The sequence below is a fragment of the Panulirus ornatus genome, chromosome 2, assembly GCF_036320965.1.
Source record: "Panulirus ornatus isolate Po-2019 chromosome 2, ASM3632096v1, whole genome shotgun sequence".
NCBI classification, from domain to species: Eukaryota; Metazoa; Arthropoda; class Malacostraca; order Decapoda; family Palinuridae; genus Panulirus; species Panulirus ornatus.
The window spans coordinates 28,023,862-28,041,892 of record NC_092225.1 but is presented as its reverse complement, the minus strand read 5'-3'; the positions used below and the strand labels follow the sequence as shown (position 1 = coordinate 28,041,892).

Genomic DNA, 18,031 nt, shown 5'->3' with positions numbered 1-18,031 from the left:
CTTAGTATGAAAGTGAAGAAAGGATTAGGGGACAACATAAATCACCTGAACCTGACCTGTGCAACTGAAACATACACATGGAATGAGTCACAGAGGTTGAGAATACAGTTTGTGGAAGTGAGTTATTTGAGATTAGCATGTAGTATGACTAGATGGTATGAAGAAAGTAATGAGGGAGTGTTTGAGAGATTTGTTATGGTGGTGAATGCAAAGAGAATGAATTGCAGAGTGTTAGAGTGGATGAAACTTAATGCTTTAGGGTTGTTTGAGTGTGTGGAAAGAATGCAAGATGGTAAGATTACATGGAGCTTGTATGAGGGTACAGTTAAAGGGGTTATTGTAAGAGGAGCCCCACCTGTGACAAGGGGAAATAGAGTGAAAGAGAACTAGAGGTAGTAAAATGGAGCAAGAATGCATGGAATGATGTAAGCAAGTGAGACATAAGGACAGGTATAAGTCGAGACTTTTGCTGTGGCTGTCTTTTTGTTGGGAGTTCCCGAAGGGAACAGGCATGTGCGATATAGATAGATGGATAGATAGACAGTGAACTGGCTTAAACACTAATTTGTTATCCTTATGAGTCCCAAGGACCTCCCTTTATGGGGTTCCTGCAGCTTTGAGGCAGCACTCCAATGGGATGGGGGTAAGATGGGCTCCTTTGGGGTGAGAATGTCCTTGACAAATCTTACTCTTCTCTATCCATTGATGATGCTTCATCCTTGTTGGAAGCTCTTCTGTTCTCGTAGTGTTTCCATTTTCAATTAATGGAGTCTGTTGACACTGGCATTTAAGTAGTAGTACATTAGATGTTTTCTGTCAAGTTAAGCTAAACCAATTATTTTCTATACCCATTTCAGGATGGAGGTTAGTTAGATTAGGGAAAATAAAAGATAGGAGCCTAAAAAGGAATTCCAAAGATACAGTACAACACATTGCCTCATACATTCATACCTTTTACAGTATGAGTGATTTTGAGTATGAACTTGTGTGCATGTATATTTATTGAAGATGGATCGATGCCATGTAACTGCATGATGCTGCCTCTATTTTATCTTTTGTCCCTTTGAATTCTTGTTATTCACATTTGTGTTTTAAAATCCTTTACCTTGAATTTGAGGGTGTTGTTTTTTGTATTAGAATGTTGGCCTAATGGAACTATAGATCTTCTTATGTGTTGTTGTCATTAAAAAGGCACTGTGTAAGCACACTTATCATTAGCGAGTCTAAATCTTTTCTTGAACGCTGTTAGTGGAGAAAATGAAAGTATTATAAAAATAAATATTTCGAACAGAGTAAGCAAGCCTATGAAAAACTAGAGATTCCCAAGCAATATCATCCATTTGTCTGTGGTGCCAACAATGAGAAGATCTATGCACTGATGGCTGACAACAATGTGCGCATCAATGTCCCTCCGCCCAGTGTTATGAAGAACGAGATAACGATTACTGGTGAGAAAGAGGGTGTACTTCGCTGTAAGGACATCGTCTTGAAGTGCCACAAGGAGATGGTATGCATTATTATTTAATTGACGAAAGAAATTCTAGAAGAATATTCAGTAAATCTTTGATACCACTAGAAAAGTGTATACATTTTGTTGATTTATAAAATGTAGCGTCATTTCCTGAGGAGCATTCGTGAGACTGTTTCATTTCTTAAGAGGCAGTGTTTGATAAATAACAAATATAGCACATATCTGTCACTTCATGTTCATGTTCTGTCAAGTATGATTAATTTTTAAGGAGCGAAAGTGCCAAACAGTGTCTGTTGAGGTTCGGAAGTCTCAGCACAAATATGTGATCGGGCCCCGTGGAGCAAACATTGCTGAAATTCTCCATGAAACTGGGGTATCAGTGGAAATGCCATCTTCAGAGTCCAGCACTGGGACTATCACTCTCCGTGGTCCTCAGGATAAGCTGGGACAGGGTATGCCTGGCTGACAGTATTAGTTCTGTAGTAAATACTAATAATTACTGTTCTTTTGTTTTTTTGTAGGTTTGTTTTTCTGTTGATAACCTTTGGAGCAAATGGAATATATATAAGAAGTTTAAGTATTTCTATACTGTAAGTATTGCAGGGCCATGCATGATGTATCATGAAAATGTTGTTGTTATGCAGCTCTGACGTTGGTGTATGCCAAGGCTAATAGCGTGGTGCAGGCAGATGTGGAGGCCCCCACCTGGCTCCACAAGTTCATTATTGGCCGCAAGGGAGCCAATATTCGCCAAATAACTCAGGATCTCCCAAAGGTCCGTTTGAAAGAGTTACTTAAGTGTTCAAGGTGTGAGTGTTCCTATATTGTATTTAGATAAGTATGGTAGTGAAAAATTTTAGCTGCCATGTTTGACTAAAGTCTGTGGAATTTTCATGGAGAGGTAAAGGAACTTTTTTTATATAGTTATAGTAAGTATCCTTTGTGATAGAGGGTAGAATTTAAACAAAACGTGTATCTTGTGCTTGTTCTATAGAGATTAAAGGGTGCAGGATCGGGAACTGGAAACCCTTCCATCTTGTGTTATCCCTCCACAAACAGTAACAGCAGAATGAGTCAAGTCAGGATTATCCTGCAACAGCTTTGGGTAGGATGTCTAAATATATACGAGTGTAATCAGAATGAAAAGTGAGGAGTTTTTAATCACAAGTAAAGCATGTGTGCGAGCAGGTAGAGATGAGGTGAGTGTTTGTTGGTGAAGGAGGATCTGTGGTAGGGGTATGTGATGTCACCATGGCTGTTCAGTCAGTTTAAAGATAGGGTGGTGAGGGAAGTGAATATAGGTATTTGGGGTAAGGGATAAGTCTGGAGTCTGGTAGGAGGGGAAGTGCTTGGGAGATGAGTGAGTTTGTTTGCTGATGATGCAGCGCTGGTGGCAGATTCATGCAAGAAACTGCAGAAATTGGTTGCTGAGTTTGGTAGAGTGTTAAAGGAGAAACTTGAGAGTAAACGTGAATGATGTAAAGTTATTAGGTTAAGTGGTCCAAAGAGATGTGTTTGTTGGAGTGTGAGTTTGAATGGAGAGAACATGAAGGAAATGGGGTGTTTTAGATAAATGGGAGTGGAAATGGCTTGGAATGTAATCTTGAAAGCTGAAGTGACCCTTAGGGAGGGTGTGGGGTCTGAGATCATGGGCGAATTGAGGTTTGTGTGGAAAGATAGGTCATTGTCGGTGAGGGCAAGGTTTTGTGGATAGTAGTCACAGTAGTGGATTGCAGATGTCAGGTGTAAGCTCTTGATTAGAGAAAGTATGGAGAAGAGTAATTGTGCTGGAAATGAAATGCTTGGGGACAGTATGTGGTATGAGGAAGATTGATTGAGTTAGAAATGAATGGGTAAAAGAGAGGTGTGTCAATAAGAATAGTATGGTTGAGAGAGCTGAAGAGGCTTTACTAAAGTGGTTTACACATATAATGTGGGTGAGGGGAGAGATGTTGACAAAGAGGGTATATGTTTGAGAAGTGGAGGGGAAGAGGAGGAAGCAGAATTGGAGATGGAAAGATCGAGTAAAAAAGGTTTTCAGTGCTTGGGGCCTGAATTTGCAGGAGGGTATAAGATGTGCACAGGATGAAATGGATTGTAATGATGTTGAACATAAAGGGCTTTGTGTTGTTGATGGACTGCATGAATGTATATGAAGCAGTCAGGGGAAATCAAGAGAGGTGTGTAGGGGCTATATTTTCTTTACATTATACATGACAGCAGTTGAGTGTATGTTAGTAAATGAGGTCATTCTTGATCTTTTCCTGTATATACCGTGTTAACATGGGAAGTGGCAAACAAGTATGAAAATAATTGCTTCAGGAAACTGGAGAAAGAATGCTGCTCATTTATCTCTTGCATGTCTGAAAACACAACTAGGAGTTTAAGCACTTTAGTAGGAGGGATGGAAATCCGCCCCCTCTGTACTCCTTAGGTTAAGAATAGAAGGAACCAAGTGACAGTATTTCTACCTTGCTGAGGTAGGAAAAGGTGAGTAGATATTAAGGAGAAAAGAAAAAACACAGAAGTTAATAGGAAAATGTTTTAAGAAGTTCATTTTTAGCATATTTGATGAGCATCCCACTTCTTTTCTTAGTGTTAAATGACCACCAATTATTTTTTACAGGTTCATGTGGAATTCACAGATAAGCAGGGAGGTATTAATCTTGAGGGCCCACCTGAGGAAGTAGAGAAGGCTCGGGAGAAGCTTGAAAATATGATAGCAGAGATGCAGAGCAAACTGTGCTTTGAGGAGATAACTGTGGACCCTAAGTAAGTTGATATTCACAAGTCACTTATGTAATGGTAGACTTATAGTAAGAAAAGATAGAGTGTATGATAGATTATGTGGTTGAAATTACCTGGCTCTTGAACCAGGGATTTTAGGGTAAGACCCTGCTTAACTTGGAGGGTTCTGGTGTGATTCACCAAACTCAGAACTGGAAACAGGTCCATGTAATTGCAGAATCAACCCCTTGACGTCTCCAGATGGATTTTTTACGCAAACTGAGCAACACCTCAAAATGTATATATGACATTAAGTTTCATGCCTCAATTTCAAGCCTAGGCTTCGAACAGGAGTGTTAGCTGAAGTTTTATTTTATTTTATTTATGCTTTGTCGCTGTCTCCTGCGTTTGCGAGGTAGTGCAAGGAAACAGACGAAAGAAATGGCCCAACCCACCCCCATACACATGTATATACATACACGTCCCCACACGCAAATATACATACCCATACATCTCAGTATGCACATATATATACACACAGACATATACATATATGCACATGCACACAATTCGCACTGTCTGCCTTAATTCATTCCCATCGCCACCTCACCACACATGGAACAACATCCCCCTCCCCCCTCATGTGTGCGAGGTAGCGCTAGGAAAAGACAACAAAGGCCCCATTCATTCACACTCAGGCTCTAGCTGTCATGCAATAATGCCCGAAACCACAGCTCCCTTTCCACATCCAGGCCCCACAGAACTTTCCATGGTTTACCCCAGATGCTTCACATGCCTTGATTCAATCCATTGACAGCACGTCGACCCCGGTATACCACATCGATCCAATTCACTCTATTCCCTGCCCGCCTTTCACCCTCCTGCATATTCAGGCCCCGATCACTCAAAATCTTTTTCACTCCATCTTTCCACCTCCAATTTGGTCTCCCACTTCTTGTTCCCTCCACCTCTGACACATATATCCTCTTGGTCAATCTTTCCTCACTCATTCTCTCCATGTGCCCAAACCATGTCAAAACACCCTCTTCTGCTCTCTAAACCACGCACTTCTTATTTCCACACATCTCTCTCACCCTTACTTTACTTACTCGATCAAACCACCTCACACCACATATTGTCCTCAAACATCTCATTTCCAGCACATCCACCCTCCTGCGCACTACTCTATCCATAGCCCACGCCTCGCAACCATATAACATTGTTGGAACCACTATTCCTTCAAACATACCCATTTTTGCTTTCGGAGATAATGTTTTCGACTTCCACACATTCTTCAAGGCTCCCAGGATTTTTGCCCCCTCCCCCACCCTATGATTCACTTCCGCTTCCATGGTTCCATCCGCTGCCAGATCCACTCCCAGATATCTAAAACACTTTACTTCCTCCAGTTTTTCTCCATTCAAACTTACCTCCCAGTTGACTTGACCCTCAACCCTACTGTACCTAATAACCTTGCTCTTATTCACATTTACTCTTAACTTTCTTCTTTCACACACTTTACCAAACTCAGTCACCAGCTTCTGCAGTTTCTCACATGAATCAGCCACCAGTGCTGTATCATCAGCGAACAACAACTGACTCACTTCCCAAGCTCTCTCATCCCCAACAGACTGCATACTTGCCCCTCTTTCCAAAATTCTTGCATTCACCTCCCTAACAACCCCATCCATAAACAAATTGAACAACCATGGAGACATCACACACCCCTGTCGCAAACCTACATTCACTGAGAACCAATCACTTTCCTCTCTTCTGACACGTACACATGCCTTGCATCCTCCCCTCGTTTTTAATTTTCCAAAAGAAGGAACAGAGAAGGGGGCCAAGTGAGGATATTCCCTCAAAGGCTCAGTCCTCTGTTCTTAACGCTACCTCGCTAACGAGGGAAATGGCAAGTAGTATAAGAAAAAAAAATTATTATTATTATTATTATTATTAATATACTTAATAGCAGTTTCCCATGTCAGCGAGGTAGTGCCAGAAAACAGATGAAGAATGGCCCATCCATTCAAAGTTCATATATGCACATATATATTTTTATATAGTATTCGTAATTGCTGTTTCCTCTGTCAGCGAGGTAGTTCAAGGAATAGAGTGAATTGGAACGATGTGGTATATTGGGGTCGACGTGCTGTCAATGGATTGAACCAGGGCATGTGAAGCGTCTGGGGTAAACCATGGAAAGTTTTGTGGGGCCTGGATGTGGAAAGGGAGCTGTGGTTTCGGTGCATTATACATGACAGCTAGAGACTGAGTGTGAACGAATGTGGCCTTTTTTTGTCTTTTCCTAGCGCTACCTTGCACACACAAGGGGGGAGGGGGTTGTTATTTCATGAGTGATGGGGTGGCGATGGGAATGAATAAAGGCAGACTATGAATTATGAACATGTGTATATATGTATATGTCTGTGTGTGTGTATATATATGTGTATGTTGAGATGTATAGGTATGTATATGTGCATGTGTGGCGTGTATGTCATTCGTTGAGATGTATTGGTATGTACATGTGCATGTGTGGACGTGAATGTATATACATGTGTATATGGGTAGGTTGGGCCAGTCTTTCGTCTGTTTCCTTGCACTACCTCGCTAATGCGGGAGACAGCGACAAAGCAAAATATATAGATAAAAATATAAATATACATAAATGCCCATACATGCACATGTACATATATATACATATATACGCATGTACATGTTCATACTTGTTTGCTTTCATCCATTCCTGGCGCCTCCCCACCTGCTGGAAACAGCATTGTTACCACCTGCTTCAGCATAGTAGTGCCAGGAAAACAGACAAAAAAGGCAACATTCTTTCACAGTCGGTCTCTAGCTGTCGTGTAGTGCACCAAAACCACAGCTCCATATCCCCATCCAGGTCACACATACCTTTCCATGATTTACCCCAGATGTTTCACATTCCCTGGTTCAGTCCATTATTATTATTATTATTATTATTATTATTATTATTATTATTATTATTATTACTATCATTACTTTTTTGAGCATAGCTGCTTGCAGAGGCCATTGTCAGTGTTTTCTCTTATGACACTTAAGATCATCTTATTCATACATCCCTGCCTTAACATTCGTGCATTTTCATATGTGTGTGCTCTCTAAATTCCTTCTTTTTCCTGTCACTTTTCAGTTTACTTTAAATATGGTTGTTGAATTACAGGTTTTACAAACACATCATTGGCAAGAGTGGCTCGAATATCAACCGTATACGTAATGACACTGGAGTTTTGATAAACATCTCTGAAGCAGATGGCAGCAGTCTCATTCGTTTAGAAGGCAGTCCAGAAGGTGTCTCACAAGCCAAGAAGGTGTGTTCAGGTCCTTCCAAATTATTTGTGTGCATATGTATCATATATGCTATCCCCAGCACTTGAAGCCAATTATTGCCCTTTTTATGGATTCTTCATGAGTTTTAGAGATCATTGAGCAAGCCCATCTTTACATCTTAGACTGTAGTATCAAATTTTTCACTTGCTCAATCTTGTTGGTGAGTTGATTTGGCAGTTATTGATGATTTTAGTTAATGATATTGGTGTCTGTGTGAATAATAAAATAACTACATGAATTATAATAGAACCATTATCATCTTAGTTTTCCTTTCTTCACCTTGATATTACAGATTTTTAGGTTGTGAAAATTGTGTTTAATCTCACAATTTTAAAGATATTTATTCTTATGACAAGCAAAAAAAATAATTTTGGAAGCTTATTTAGTTGACTGCTACCATTCTTATAATGTGTTGAAGGTTTATAGATGGGTCAGCACAAAATGCAAAGAAGCTCAGGTTAGAGCATCAAGTGAGTTGCCACCAAGCATGTGTTACCGTTTATTTTCCTTATGCAGAAAAACTGATTACAATTTTTATCATCCTTTTCTTTCTTTCATACTATTCGCCATTTCCCGCATTAGCGAGGTAGCGTTAAGAACAGAGGACTGGGCCTTTGAGGGATTATCCTCACTTGGCCCCCTTCTCTGTTCCTTCTTTTGGAAAATTAAAAAAAAATATTAATATTTTTTTTCACACAAGCAAAACTTCAAAAAGTTTGACATCTGTGTTGATGCATGTATGTGTTCAGCTCTTCTGTTCACATTCATTACCAGCATCTTTCTTGTGGAAATTGGAGTCTGATTACGGGGATCTTTTGACCAATACTCTCAAGTCTTGCTTCCATCATGAGGCATTAGCGTATATTATCCTGAAAACAATACAGATTTAGTGTTGCATCTTTCCACCAGGTGAAGCTGGAAGATGATGTTATTATTGTTTCACCCTTATATTTGTACTATTTGCTCATTTTTGCTTCATTAGTGTTGTGATTGTACAGATGAAAGAACACTAGAAATAATGACTGAAATACTGTGACTAAACCTGTTGAAAGTAAAAAGATGAGGTGTACAATTACCACCTGCCCAGTCAAATACAGCTATGTTAAAGTTGGGCAGCTGGTCTAGAGGATGGGAAAAAAATTGGTACCAGAATTAAGAGAATCGAGTTAACAGTGAGGTATTAGAGTCCATATATTTGCCTACCATGAGAGAAGTGTAAAAGGGGACTTGATCACAACCTTTTAGTGTCTTGACCACTTTGACAATGATGACAGTGAATGGTTCTTGAAAAGACATAGAGATATAACAACCTGGAGCTGTAACAAGAAACTAAGTAGGAAACTTAATGGAGAAGATGTAAAGAAATGCTTTAAAAAAGTGGTAGGTGAGTGGAATAAGTTTAACAATAAAATTGTAATTTCTGACAATATCCCTAACTTGAAAATGTAGTACGACAGCATAAAAAGTTTAGCAGATGTGATGCCATGAGTTTACAGTAAACAGTTTACAACTTTCTCTTTACAATATTCAAATATATTCGTATGTACTCTGCTTCTTGTGGTTGTGGTTTCTGATTAAGGAGAATGGTAGCAACAGTATGTTGTCTTGATGCTCCCTTGAAACTTTATTATTCTTGTTCTTTTTGTTTGATTGATTGTTACTTTATTTTCTTCGGTCAAGTGAGTCATATACATGTTTAGTCGTTTTGATGGCCTGATGTTAGGGAAAGAAATCTCTTTATTTATAAGAACTGGTTTTCTGGACATAGATTCATTATTTTCAAATTCAGTCCTTTTATACATTATTTTAAGGCATGCAGGTGATGGGAGATGATTCTTTAGGCCCTAAAGCCTTTAGTAAAATCTGATTGGTATGAATAATTGAAATTTGGAAACAAGTGAGATGGGGTATGAGAAATTAACTTTTGTCCATCTTTTTATTACTAAACATTGTCTTGTTCTCATGTAATTCAGATTAATGCATGATAATTATCACCATAGCATTGTCTCATACTCATGTAATAGACTGAAAGTATATGATTTGATATGGGTATTATTAAACAACAGAAAGGATGTACTATTATAAGTACATCGAATATTTTTTCAGGAATTGGAGGAGCTTGTCACTAAGATGGAGAATGAGAAGGAACGAGACATTGTCATTGAGCAGCGTTTTCATCGTACCGTTATTGGCACCAAAGGAGACAAGATCAAGGAGATCAGAGACAAATTTAACCAAGTTCAAATATCTTTCCCTGATCCAGGTAAGAATTTAATCACTACTGTTTGACAACCTATGTTGTCAATGTAACCGTACTCTTGACAGCAATAGATTACGCATCAAATGAAAAGTTGCCTTCAGCAAGGCTGTGTTGGAACAGGTGTCAGAGATATAGATAGATAGATCATTGACGGTAGACAGAAGGGAACACATTGAAGACCTTCTTACTTCAAAAGAAGGTCATCATGTCTTTACTCCTTCATTTGGGTTTTGTGCTTGTGGGAAGAAGAGAAACAGGAAGGGCCTCAGCTTAGAGATAAAGTTCTGAAGGTTTTGTTAGAGGTCAACTTGGTGTTGATATGGCCAGAGCTCTTGGCGTTCATATTTTGATAACGTCTATCATTATATTTCAAAAGTAAGAGGGTTGAAGTACAACTTAGCTAACAAATTACAACATAGCTTCCAGTGCTTCCATGGTAAAATGCCTGGTTCTAAGGAACTTTACTTAGATCTTCATTGTTTCAAAGCCTCTTGTCAAACAAAGGCAAAAACTTAGCGCACAGTTTCCTGTCATTCTTTGCAGAGGTAAAATTCTATCAGTGAAAGACACAGAGCCAATAAACTGTGGGCCCCCTAAAATAATGGGCTTTTAATTGGGAAAAGGTTCATTTACTTTGTTACGGGCAAGTGAAAAGAAAAAAGTATTGGACAGGAGTGAAGTCATATCTAATTAGATTAGTCCAAAAGACTTTAGATTATCTCTACCTTCACTGAATACCAAAGAGCAGATTCTTCTCCATAGCAGTAGAGTTTCATATACATCATTTTGGGAAGCTAGTAGCTGTATTTGTGTTCTTTTACCAGGTGCAAGACTGTGCTGGCCATCATTGATGAGTTCATAATAAATAAGATGTCCAATATGCATTTCTTTATTACTCATTCAAGTTCTTTGATTGTTTGTGATGTAAGGCTGACTCTTAGGTTGGTAGTTTGAGTAGATGGTTAACTAGGACTGTTTGATACCTAATCATGATAGGGTTGGGTCTGTTGCTGTGGACTTATATTTTTCTTAATTTATAAGAGTAAAGAGAAATACAAATTGAAAATAAATGTTGTGATTGTTTTTTAGCTAGATTCACTTTTTTTACTTATCTTCTAGATATCAAGTTAGATCTTCCTCTGAAAATGTACAGATGATGGCAGCATTCTTTTTGTAATGTTTGAAAGTATTCTAATCCTGACAGATTAGCTTTTAGCAGTCATGATTTCTCAGGGTTCATCATTATGGGAATTTAGAAAATGTTGCTAACTTGAGTATGTACAGTATATAGTGATGGTTAGGGAGGGCTCTGCTCTTTAGCACTTATGAGATAAGTTGCTTTGATGTTTCTTATTGGTAAGTAATTTGCCTATAAATCCTGTAACTACCAGGGGAGCAGTCTGATGTTGTGAAGATCCGTGGCCCTAAAGATGATGTGGACCACTGCTACACTTACTTGAAAAAGGTTTCACGTGATTTGATAGAGTCCAGTTACCAGGTTAAGGTCTCCATCTTCCGCCAGTTCCATAAATTTATCATTGGCAAAGGCGGTGCTAATATCAACAAGGCAAGTTTCTCTTAATGTGTTTTTGTAAGTCTTTTATTTTTTGTGTTGCTCATTTTTTAACACTAAATAGGTACTATTTATCCCTAGGGATAGGGGAGAAAGAACACTTCCCACGTATTCCCTGCATGTTGTAGAAGGCGACTAAAAGGGAAAGGAGCGGGGGGCTGGAAATCCTCCCCTCTCGTTTTTAATTTTCGAAAAGGAGGAACAGAGGAGGCCAAGTGAGGATATTCCCTCAAAGGCTCAGTCCTCTGTTCTAAACGCTACCTCGCTAATGCGGGAAATAGCGAATAGTTTGAGAAAAAAAAAGATACTATTGAATATTTTTAGACTGTTAAGTCCCTTAATGCTTGAAATTATTCATTTTGAATAATTTTGAAGTCATTTGTGAGATAGAAGTAATGTTGAGGAAAGAGGGAGGGAGTGATATAGTATCTTTAGGAACTAAGGATATGTATGGAATGTGCAGAAAGTAATGCAACCCTAATCCTTGCATTACTTGCTGTGTAATAGACTAGACATGTGAAATTTGTGCTCTGCCAGTTGCCTGTAGAGGGTAAGGCACTAAAAGGCTAAATGGCACTGGAGTTTGTCAGTTATAGAGACACTTCTGAGGGAGTTCCTGAGGGAACGGGCATCAGAGATTTAGATTGATGAATAGACGTTAGAAAAACTTCTATTCTTACTTCTTCAGCCAGTTGGTATTCATAGATAACATTGTAATTGAAAGAAATTCTTTTCCTCAACTTAAACTTTCATTCATGAAAGAGTGAGCCCTCTCGATAATTTCAAGATGAATGAGGCTTGTGCAACTAAGAGTCTGCTACACATGCATGTTTTTATTGCAGTATTTCATAAATGATTGCTTTGTAATATACTGTACACAAAACAGTAAATTTCATATCAACATTACTATTATAGTGGGTCTGTTAGGATGTATATCAAAGTTAGCACATAAATGTCTTGTCATTTTGAATTAGGGACAATGGTTTTGTTGATGCCTTTTTTTTCACAATGTTCATAATTGACTGCTCATTAATGTCTTTTACCAACATTACCATTATAAGCCGAGCTTTTTGAGGCTTGTATTTCCAGTTCTGTGCAAATGTTTATTTTGATTTTAGATTTGTGATGCCATTTTTGGTCTTTGTGTTTCTTCTTAAGTGAAACCAGTAGCTGCTGCTGTTGCTTAGCTGCACACAGATGTTCACAAATGTTTGTAATTTATAATATTTTCAATTATGAATTATTTTTTAACATGCATTTAAATGATTGCCCTATTATATATTATTTAGCTCTCACTTAAGCTGTCTCTCTCTTTGAAACTCCCCAGAGCTTTCACTTTCTCAAATACTTGCAGTCTGATCTCTTCCTTTCTGATCACTAATGAGGCTTTTAGTGAAAAGCATTTTCTTGTGATGTTCACCTGTGTATAACTCACCTTGGTTATATATTCATTTTGGCAGTATCACGATTATTGTCTTAACCTAGAAACAATTAACAGATCCGGGAGGAGACAAGCACTCGCATTGATCTTCCATCAGAAGGGCAAAATAGTGATGAAATAACCATAACAGGCAAAAAAGAAAATTGTGAAAAGGCTCGTGAGCGCATCCAGAAGATACAGGATGAGTTGGTGAGTTCTCATAACTTGGTTTCCCTCCATTGATTTAGATTTAGTATTTGTACCCAAAAACATTGAGCAAGTCTAGTGACCTGAATGTGACATGATTTGCCTTTCAGATGGAGAAGCATATGAATGTATATGAAATTTTGTCGTGTCTGGTTCCCTCATCATTCCCATCTCCTTCAGCCGAAGCTGACCATTGTCACTTGCATTACACTTCCCCTCCCCTTCCTTCCCTACCATTAGGTGTCATTTTTCATTTTGTGTTTTAATGATTCTGATGTATCATTGAATGAATGTGATTACTTTTTGTGTTTTATAGGGAGTGAGTTTAATGTTCATATTGCCCGATCCCCTAATATTGTAGATGGAATTTGACTTCATTCGTAGGTGTATACATAAATACACACCCCATGCCTAAGCCAGGTACTCATTTATCAACCAGCTCCAAGGGGAGGATGAGTAGTTGGATTGGCTGAGGGCTGTCTGCTGTTCCCTGGATTAGAATCCAGATAGACCTGTGTTTGAATCATAGTCAGCACTACAAACAAATACATCACAAAGATTCTTGTGTGTGTGTGTTTTATTGATTACTTGTACTGCATGAGGAAGGAATTTTACAATCTTGTGGGCCCATCTCTTGAACATTTTCTTCCTCAACAACAAGAACAAATACAACACAAAGGTCCTTGTGTGTGTGTTTGATTACTTACGTGTATGGCATGAGGAAGGAATTTTACACTCTTGTGGGCCCATCTCTTGAACACTCTCAACTTAACACCTTAAAGCTTTGGAACTCTACCCTCTTATGTCTTTCTGAATAACTATAACCTGGTACATTTTAAAAAGTTTTTCTCTTCCTCTTCAATTTATAAACAATTTCCCTTATCTATTCTTTTTATCTTGCGTTAACCTCTCTCTGTTTCAATTAAGACCCTCCCTTGATGTGGACTTTCGTCTGTGATTAGAGCTTCCAAAGTTAAGAAAAAAAGTTATACTCTGTCATATGTTTTTTAGATTTATGAATGCTGTCTGCATTTACCATGTATTCATTCATTGTATTCCACTCATCCACCACTTACATTATTAAAGTACTTTTCATCTCAACAATTTTTTTTATTTCATGTCATGTCTTTAGGTTCTATCCCTAGATTTCTCAAAAAATTGGTCATTATTTGCATCAGCAGTTAGATTTGAGAATTTACTGGTTGATCGGGTCATTCCTCACTCTTCTCATGGCGGGAATGTTAGGCCTCTCGGATTTTCATGTAACTCACTTCTCTTAATTCTAGCACCAACGTTTGTTGCTCTTGTCTGGATCTTTTCTGATAGCTTTTTATACTTCTTTAGGTACAGTGACCAAACTTGAGGAACATATTCAAGTTGTGGCCTAATATTCCTCACTCTTCTCATGGTGGGAATGTTAGGCCTCTCGGATTTTCATGTAACTCGCTTCTCTTAATTCTAGCACCAAATGTTTGTTGCTCCTGTCTGGATCTTTTCTGATAGCTTTTTATACTTCTTTAGGTCCAGTGACCAAACTTGAGGAACATATTCAAGTTGTGGCCTAACATTCATCACTCTTCTCATGGTGGGAATGTTAGGCCTCTCGGATTTTCATGTAACTCACTTCTCTAAATTCTAGCACCAATGTTTGTTGCTCCTGTCTGGATCTTTTCTAATAGCTTTTTATACTTCTTTTGGGGGAGTGACCAAACTTAAGGGGCATATTCAAGTTGTGGCCTTAAAGTAGGATATGAACAGCTTCCTGGATATTCCTTATACATGTGTGAAAGTGTTTCTAATATTTGCTGGCATACAGTTAATCTTCTTAAGTATTCTGCTGAGGTAGGGCTCAGGTAACAGGTTAAGGAAAATATGTGTCTGTGATTACCTGCTTTAACATCCAATCTGAACTTACAGGGAGTGAGTTTTCCACTCGTGACCACATCTCTTAGACATTTTCACTATTATACATTTTAAACTTCTATATGCTGTCAGTGTTGACCACATACTCTTTCAGTTTATTTCATTTGTCCGTACTCTTATACCATAAAAGTACTGCTTTACATTTTTTTAACAGGTTTCTTGCTTGATTTCATGTTAATGTCCATTAAGGTAATCTGTCATAAAGGAGGCACCTTCAGTGCCTCTGTCTTTGTCACAGAACATCACAGAGCTTCTTTATATTTTGACGTCAGATATTGAACCACTCCTTCCTCATTCTTAACCTTTCCTATGTTGTTAAGACTAAAGATACCCATATTCCGGTTACGTCTTTGTGAATTTCTCAGAAACTTCCACCAGATGTTTCACATGCTCTGGTTCAATCCATTGACAGCACGTTGACCCCAGTATACCACATCATTCCAGTGCACTCTATTCCTTGCACTCCTCTCACCCTCCTGTACGTTTAGGTCCTGATCGCTTGAAATCTTTTTTACTCTATCCTTCCTCCTCCAGTTTGGTCTCCTGTGTCTCCTTGTTCCCTCCACCTTTGACATGTATGTCTTCGTCAGTCTTTCCTCTCATTCTCTCTATATGTCCAAACATTTCAACACACCCTCCTCTGCTTTCTCAACCACACTCTTTTTATTTCTACACATTTCCCTTACCCTTTCATTACTTACTTGATCAAACCACCTCACTCCACATATTGCCCTAAATTATTTTATTTCCAACACATCCTCCCCTCTTCCATACAAGCCTGTGTATAGTGGCTTGCAGCCATATAACATTGTTGGAACTACTATTCCTTCAAACATACCCATTTTTGCTCTCCGAGATAACGTTCTCTCCTTCCACACATTCTTTATCACTCCCGGAACCTTCGCTCCCTCCCCCACCCTGTGACTCACTTCCACTTCCATTTGCTGCAAAGTCCACTCCCAGATATCTAAAACACTTCACTTCCTCAAATTTTTCTCCATTCAAACTTGTGTCCCAGGTAACTTGTCCCTCAACCCAACTGAACCTAATAACCTTGCTCTTATTCACATTTACTCATCTACTATCTCCTCTCAAAGACTTTTCCAAACTCAGTCTCCAACTTATGCAGTTTCTCGCATGAATCAGCCACTAGTGCTGTATCATCGGCGAACAACAACTGACTCACTTCTCAGGCCCTATCATCCCCAACATACTGCATACTGGCCCCTCTCCAAAACTCCTTCATTTACCTTCCCAACCACCCCATCCATAAACAAATTAAACAACTATGGGGACATCACACACCCCTGCCCCAAACCGACGTTCACTGGGAACCAATCACTCTCCTCTCTTCCTACTCGTACACATGCCTTACATCCTTGGTAAAAACTTTTCACTGGTTCTAGCAACTTACCTCCCACACCATATACTCTTAAAACCTTCTACAAAGCATCTCTATCAACCCTATCATATGCCTTCTCGAGATCCGTAAATGCTACATACAAATCCATATGTTTTTCTAAGTATTTCTGATACATTCTTCAAAGCAAGCACCTGATCCACACATCCTCTACCACTTCCGAAATCACACTTGTCTTCCCCAATCTAATGCTCTTTACATGCCTTCACCCTCTCAGTCAAAACCCTCTCATATAGTTTCCCAGGAATACTCAACAAACTTATGCCTCTGTAGATTGAAAACTCACCTTTATCCCCTTTCCCTTTGTACTATGGCACTATGCATGCATTCCACCAATCCTCAGGCACTTCACCATGGTCTATACATACATTGAGTATCCTTACCAACCAATCAACAACAGAGTCACCCCCTTTTTTAATGAATTCCATTGCAATACCATCCAGACTAGCTGCCTTGCCAGATTTCACCTTCTGCGAAGCTTTCACTACCTCTTCGCTTTACCAAACTATTCTCTCTGACCCTCTCACTTCGCACACCACCTCGACCAAAACACCCTATATCTGCTACTCTATCATTAAACACATTCACCAAACCTTCTTGATACTTGCTCGATCTCCTTACATCATCTGTACCTGTTATTACCTCCCCACTTGCCCCCTCACTGATGTTCCCACTCTTGTCTTACACACATAATTTACCTCATTCCAAAACATCTTTTTATTCTCCGTAATGGAGTAATGAATATTATGAATTCCTTTAGATTCATATTGTATCAGTTAATATAGATTATCATTGCATCAAGCTTTTTTTTATTGCATAAAAGAATAAGGGAATACTTGCCTGTTAGACCCTGATTACATAGAGTTAAGAATTAGTTGTTCATGAGATTTGAGATTGGTGTCAAAAACTTTTTCACTATGAATGATGTGTACAGAGTTACAAGGGACTGATAAAACGTATATACCATAGGCCAGCATTGTTGAGGTAGATATCATTATTCCGGCCAAGTTCCACAACTCTATGATTGGTGCTGGAGGAAAGCTGATCCAAAGTATAAGTGAAGATTGCGGAGGTGTGGCCATCAAGTTCCCACCTCCAGAGAAGAGCTCTGATAAGGTAATTTCCATGTGGAGTAGCTCATGCTTATATTATCTTGTAGAAATGTGCATATACTGTATGCCTTTTAGTGTTAACACTTTACTGCCAGTGTTACACACATTCAATTATGTTTATAGACATTATTTTCCAGTCATGAATTTTTTTTTTTTTTTTTTTTTTTTTTTTTTTTTTTTTTTTTTTTTTTACATATTTGTAAGTGTTCTGTACACAAGTTGCTGAGCTTTGCTCAGTAGGAATGGAGAAATTATGTAAGTTTAAGTTCTGCAAATTCCATGTGCACATACAGTCAGGAAGGACAAATATTTATTTTCATGGATGATATATACATAAAGTCGGGAAGGACTAGTAATGGAATTTTTGTGAATTTTCAAAAGCAGTGATAATGTACTTTGCTGTTAGTTCATTTACATTATTGTTGTTGATGATGAGAGCTTCATCATTGGTTCTTTAAAGTGATATTGTGTTAATCTTATTTGGAATTTTTTTTATATTTAAATTTGGATATCACATAGGAATATTAGGGTTAAAAGTGTTATTACCTTGCT

At 38.5% G+C, this 18,031-nt stretch overlaps 1 protein-coding gene across 3 annotated transcripts in view; it reads left to right on the top strand.

Moving 5' to 3' along the window:
- Window positions 1-18,031, top strand: part of Dp1 (satellite-binding protein 1 Dp1) — a 40,262-nt gene that overhangs the window by 12,353 nt on the left and 9,878 nt on the right. Inside the window, exons 7-15 of one of the 3 annotated variants that reach the window (XM_071672969.1) lie at window positions 1,292-1,507; window positions 1,740-1,923; window positions 2,116-2,246; window positions 4,098-4,243; window positions 7,398-7,545; window positions 9,671-9,827; window positions 11,216-11,391; window positions 12,896-13,027; window positions 17,337-17,483. In XM_071672969.1, coding sequence (XP_071529070.1) covers window positions 1,292-1,507; window positions 1,740-1,923; window positions 2,116-2,246; window positions 4,098-4,243; window positions 7,398-7,545; window positions 9,671-9,827; window positions 11,216-11,391; window positions 12,896-13,027; window positions 17,337-17,483 — 1,437 coding nt within the window. The remainder of the gene's footprint in view (window positions 1-1,291; window positions 1,508-1,739; window positions 1,924-2,115; window positions 2,247-4,097; window positions 4,244-7,397; window positions 7,546-9,670; window positions 9,828-11,215; window positions 11,392-12,895; window positions 13,028-17,336; window positions 17,484-18,031) is intronic. The other 2 variants (XM_071672980.1, XM_071672989.1) reach the window with 2 other exon arrangements.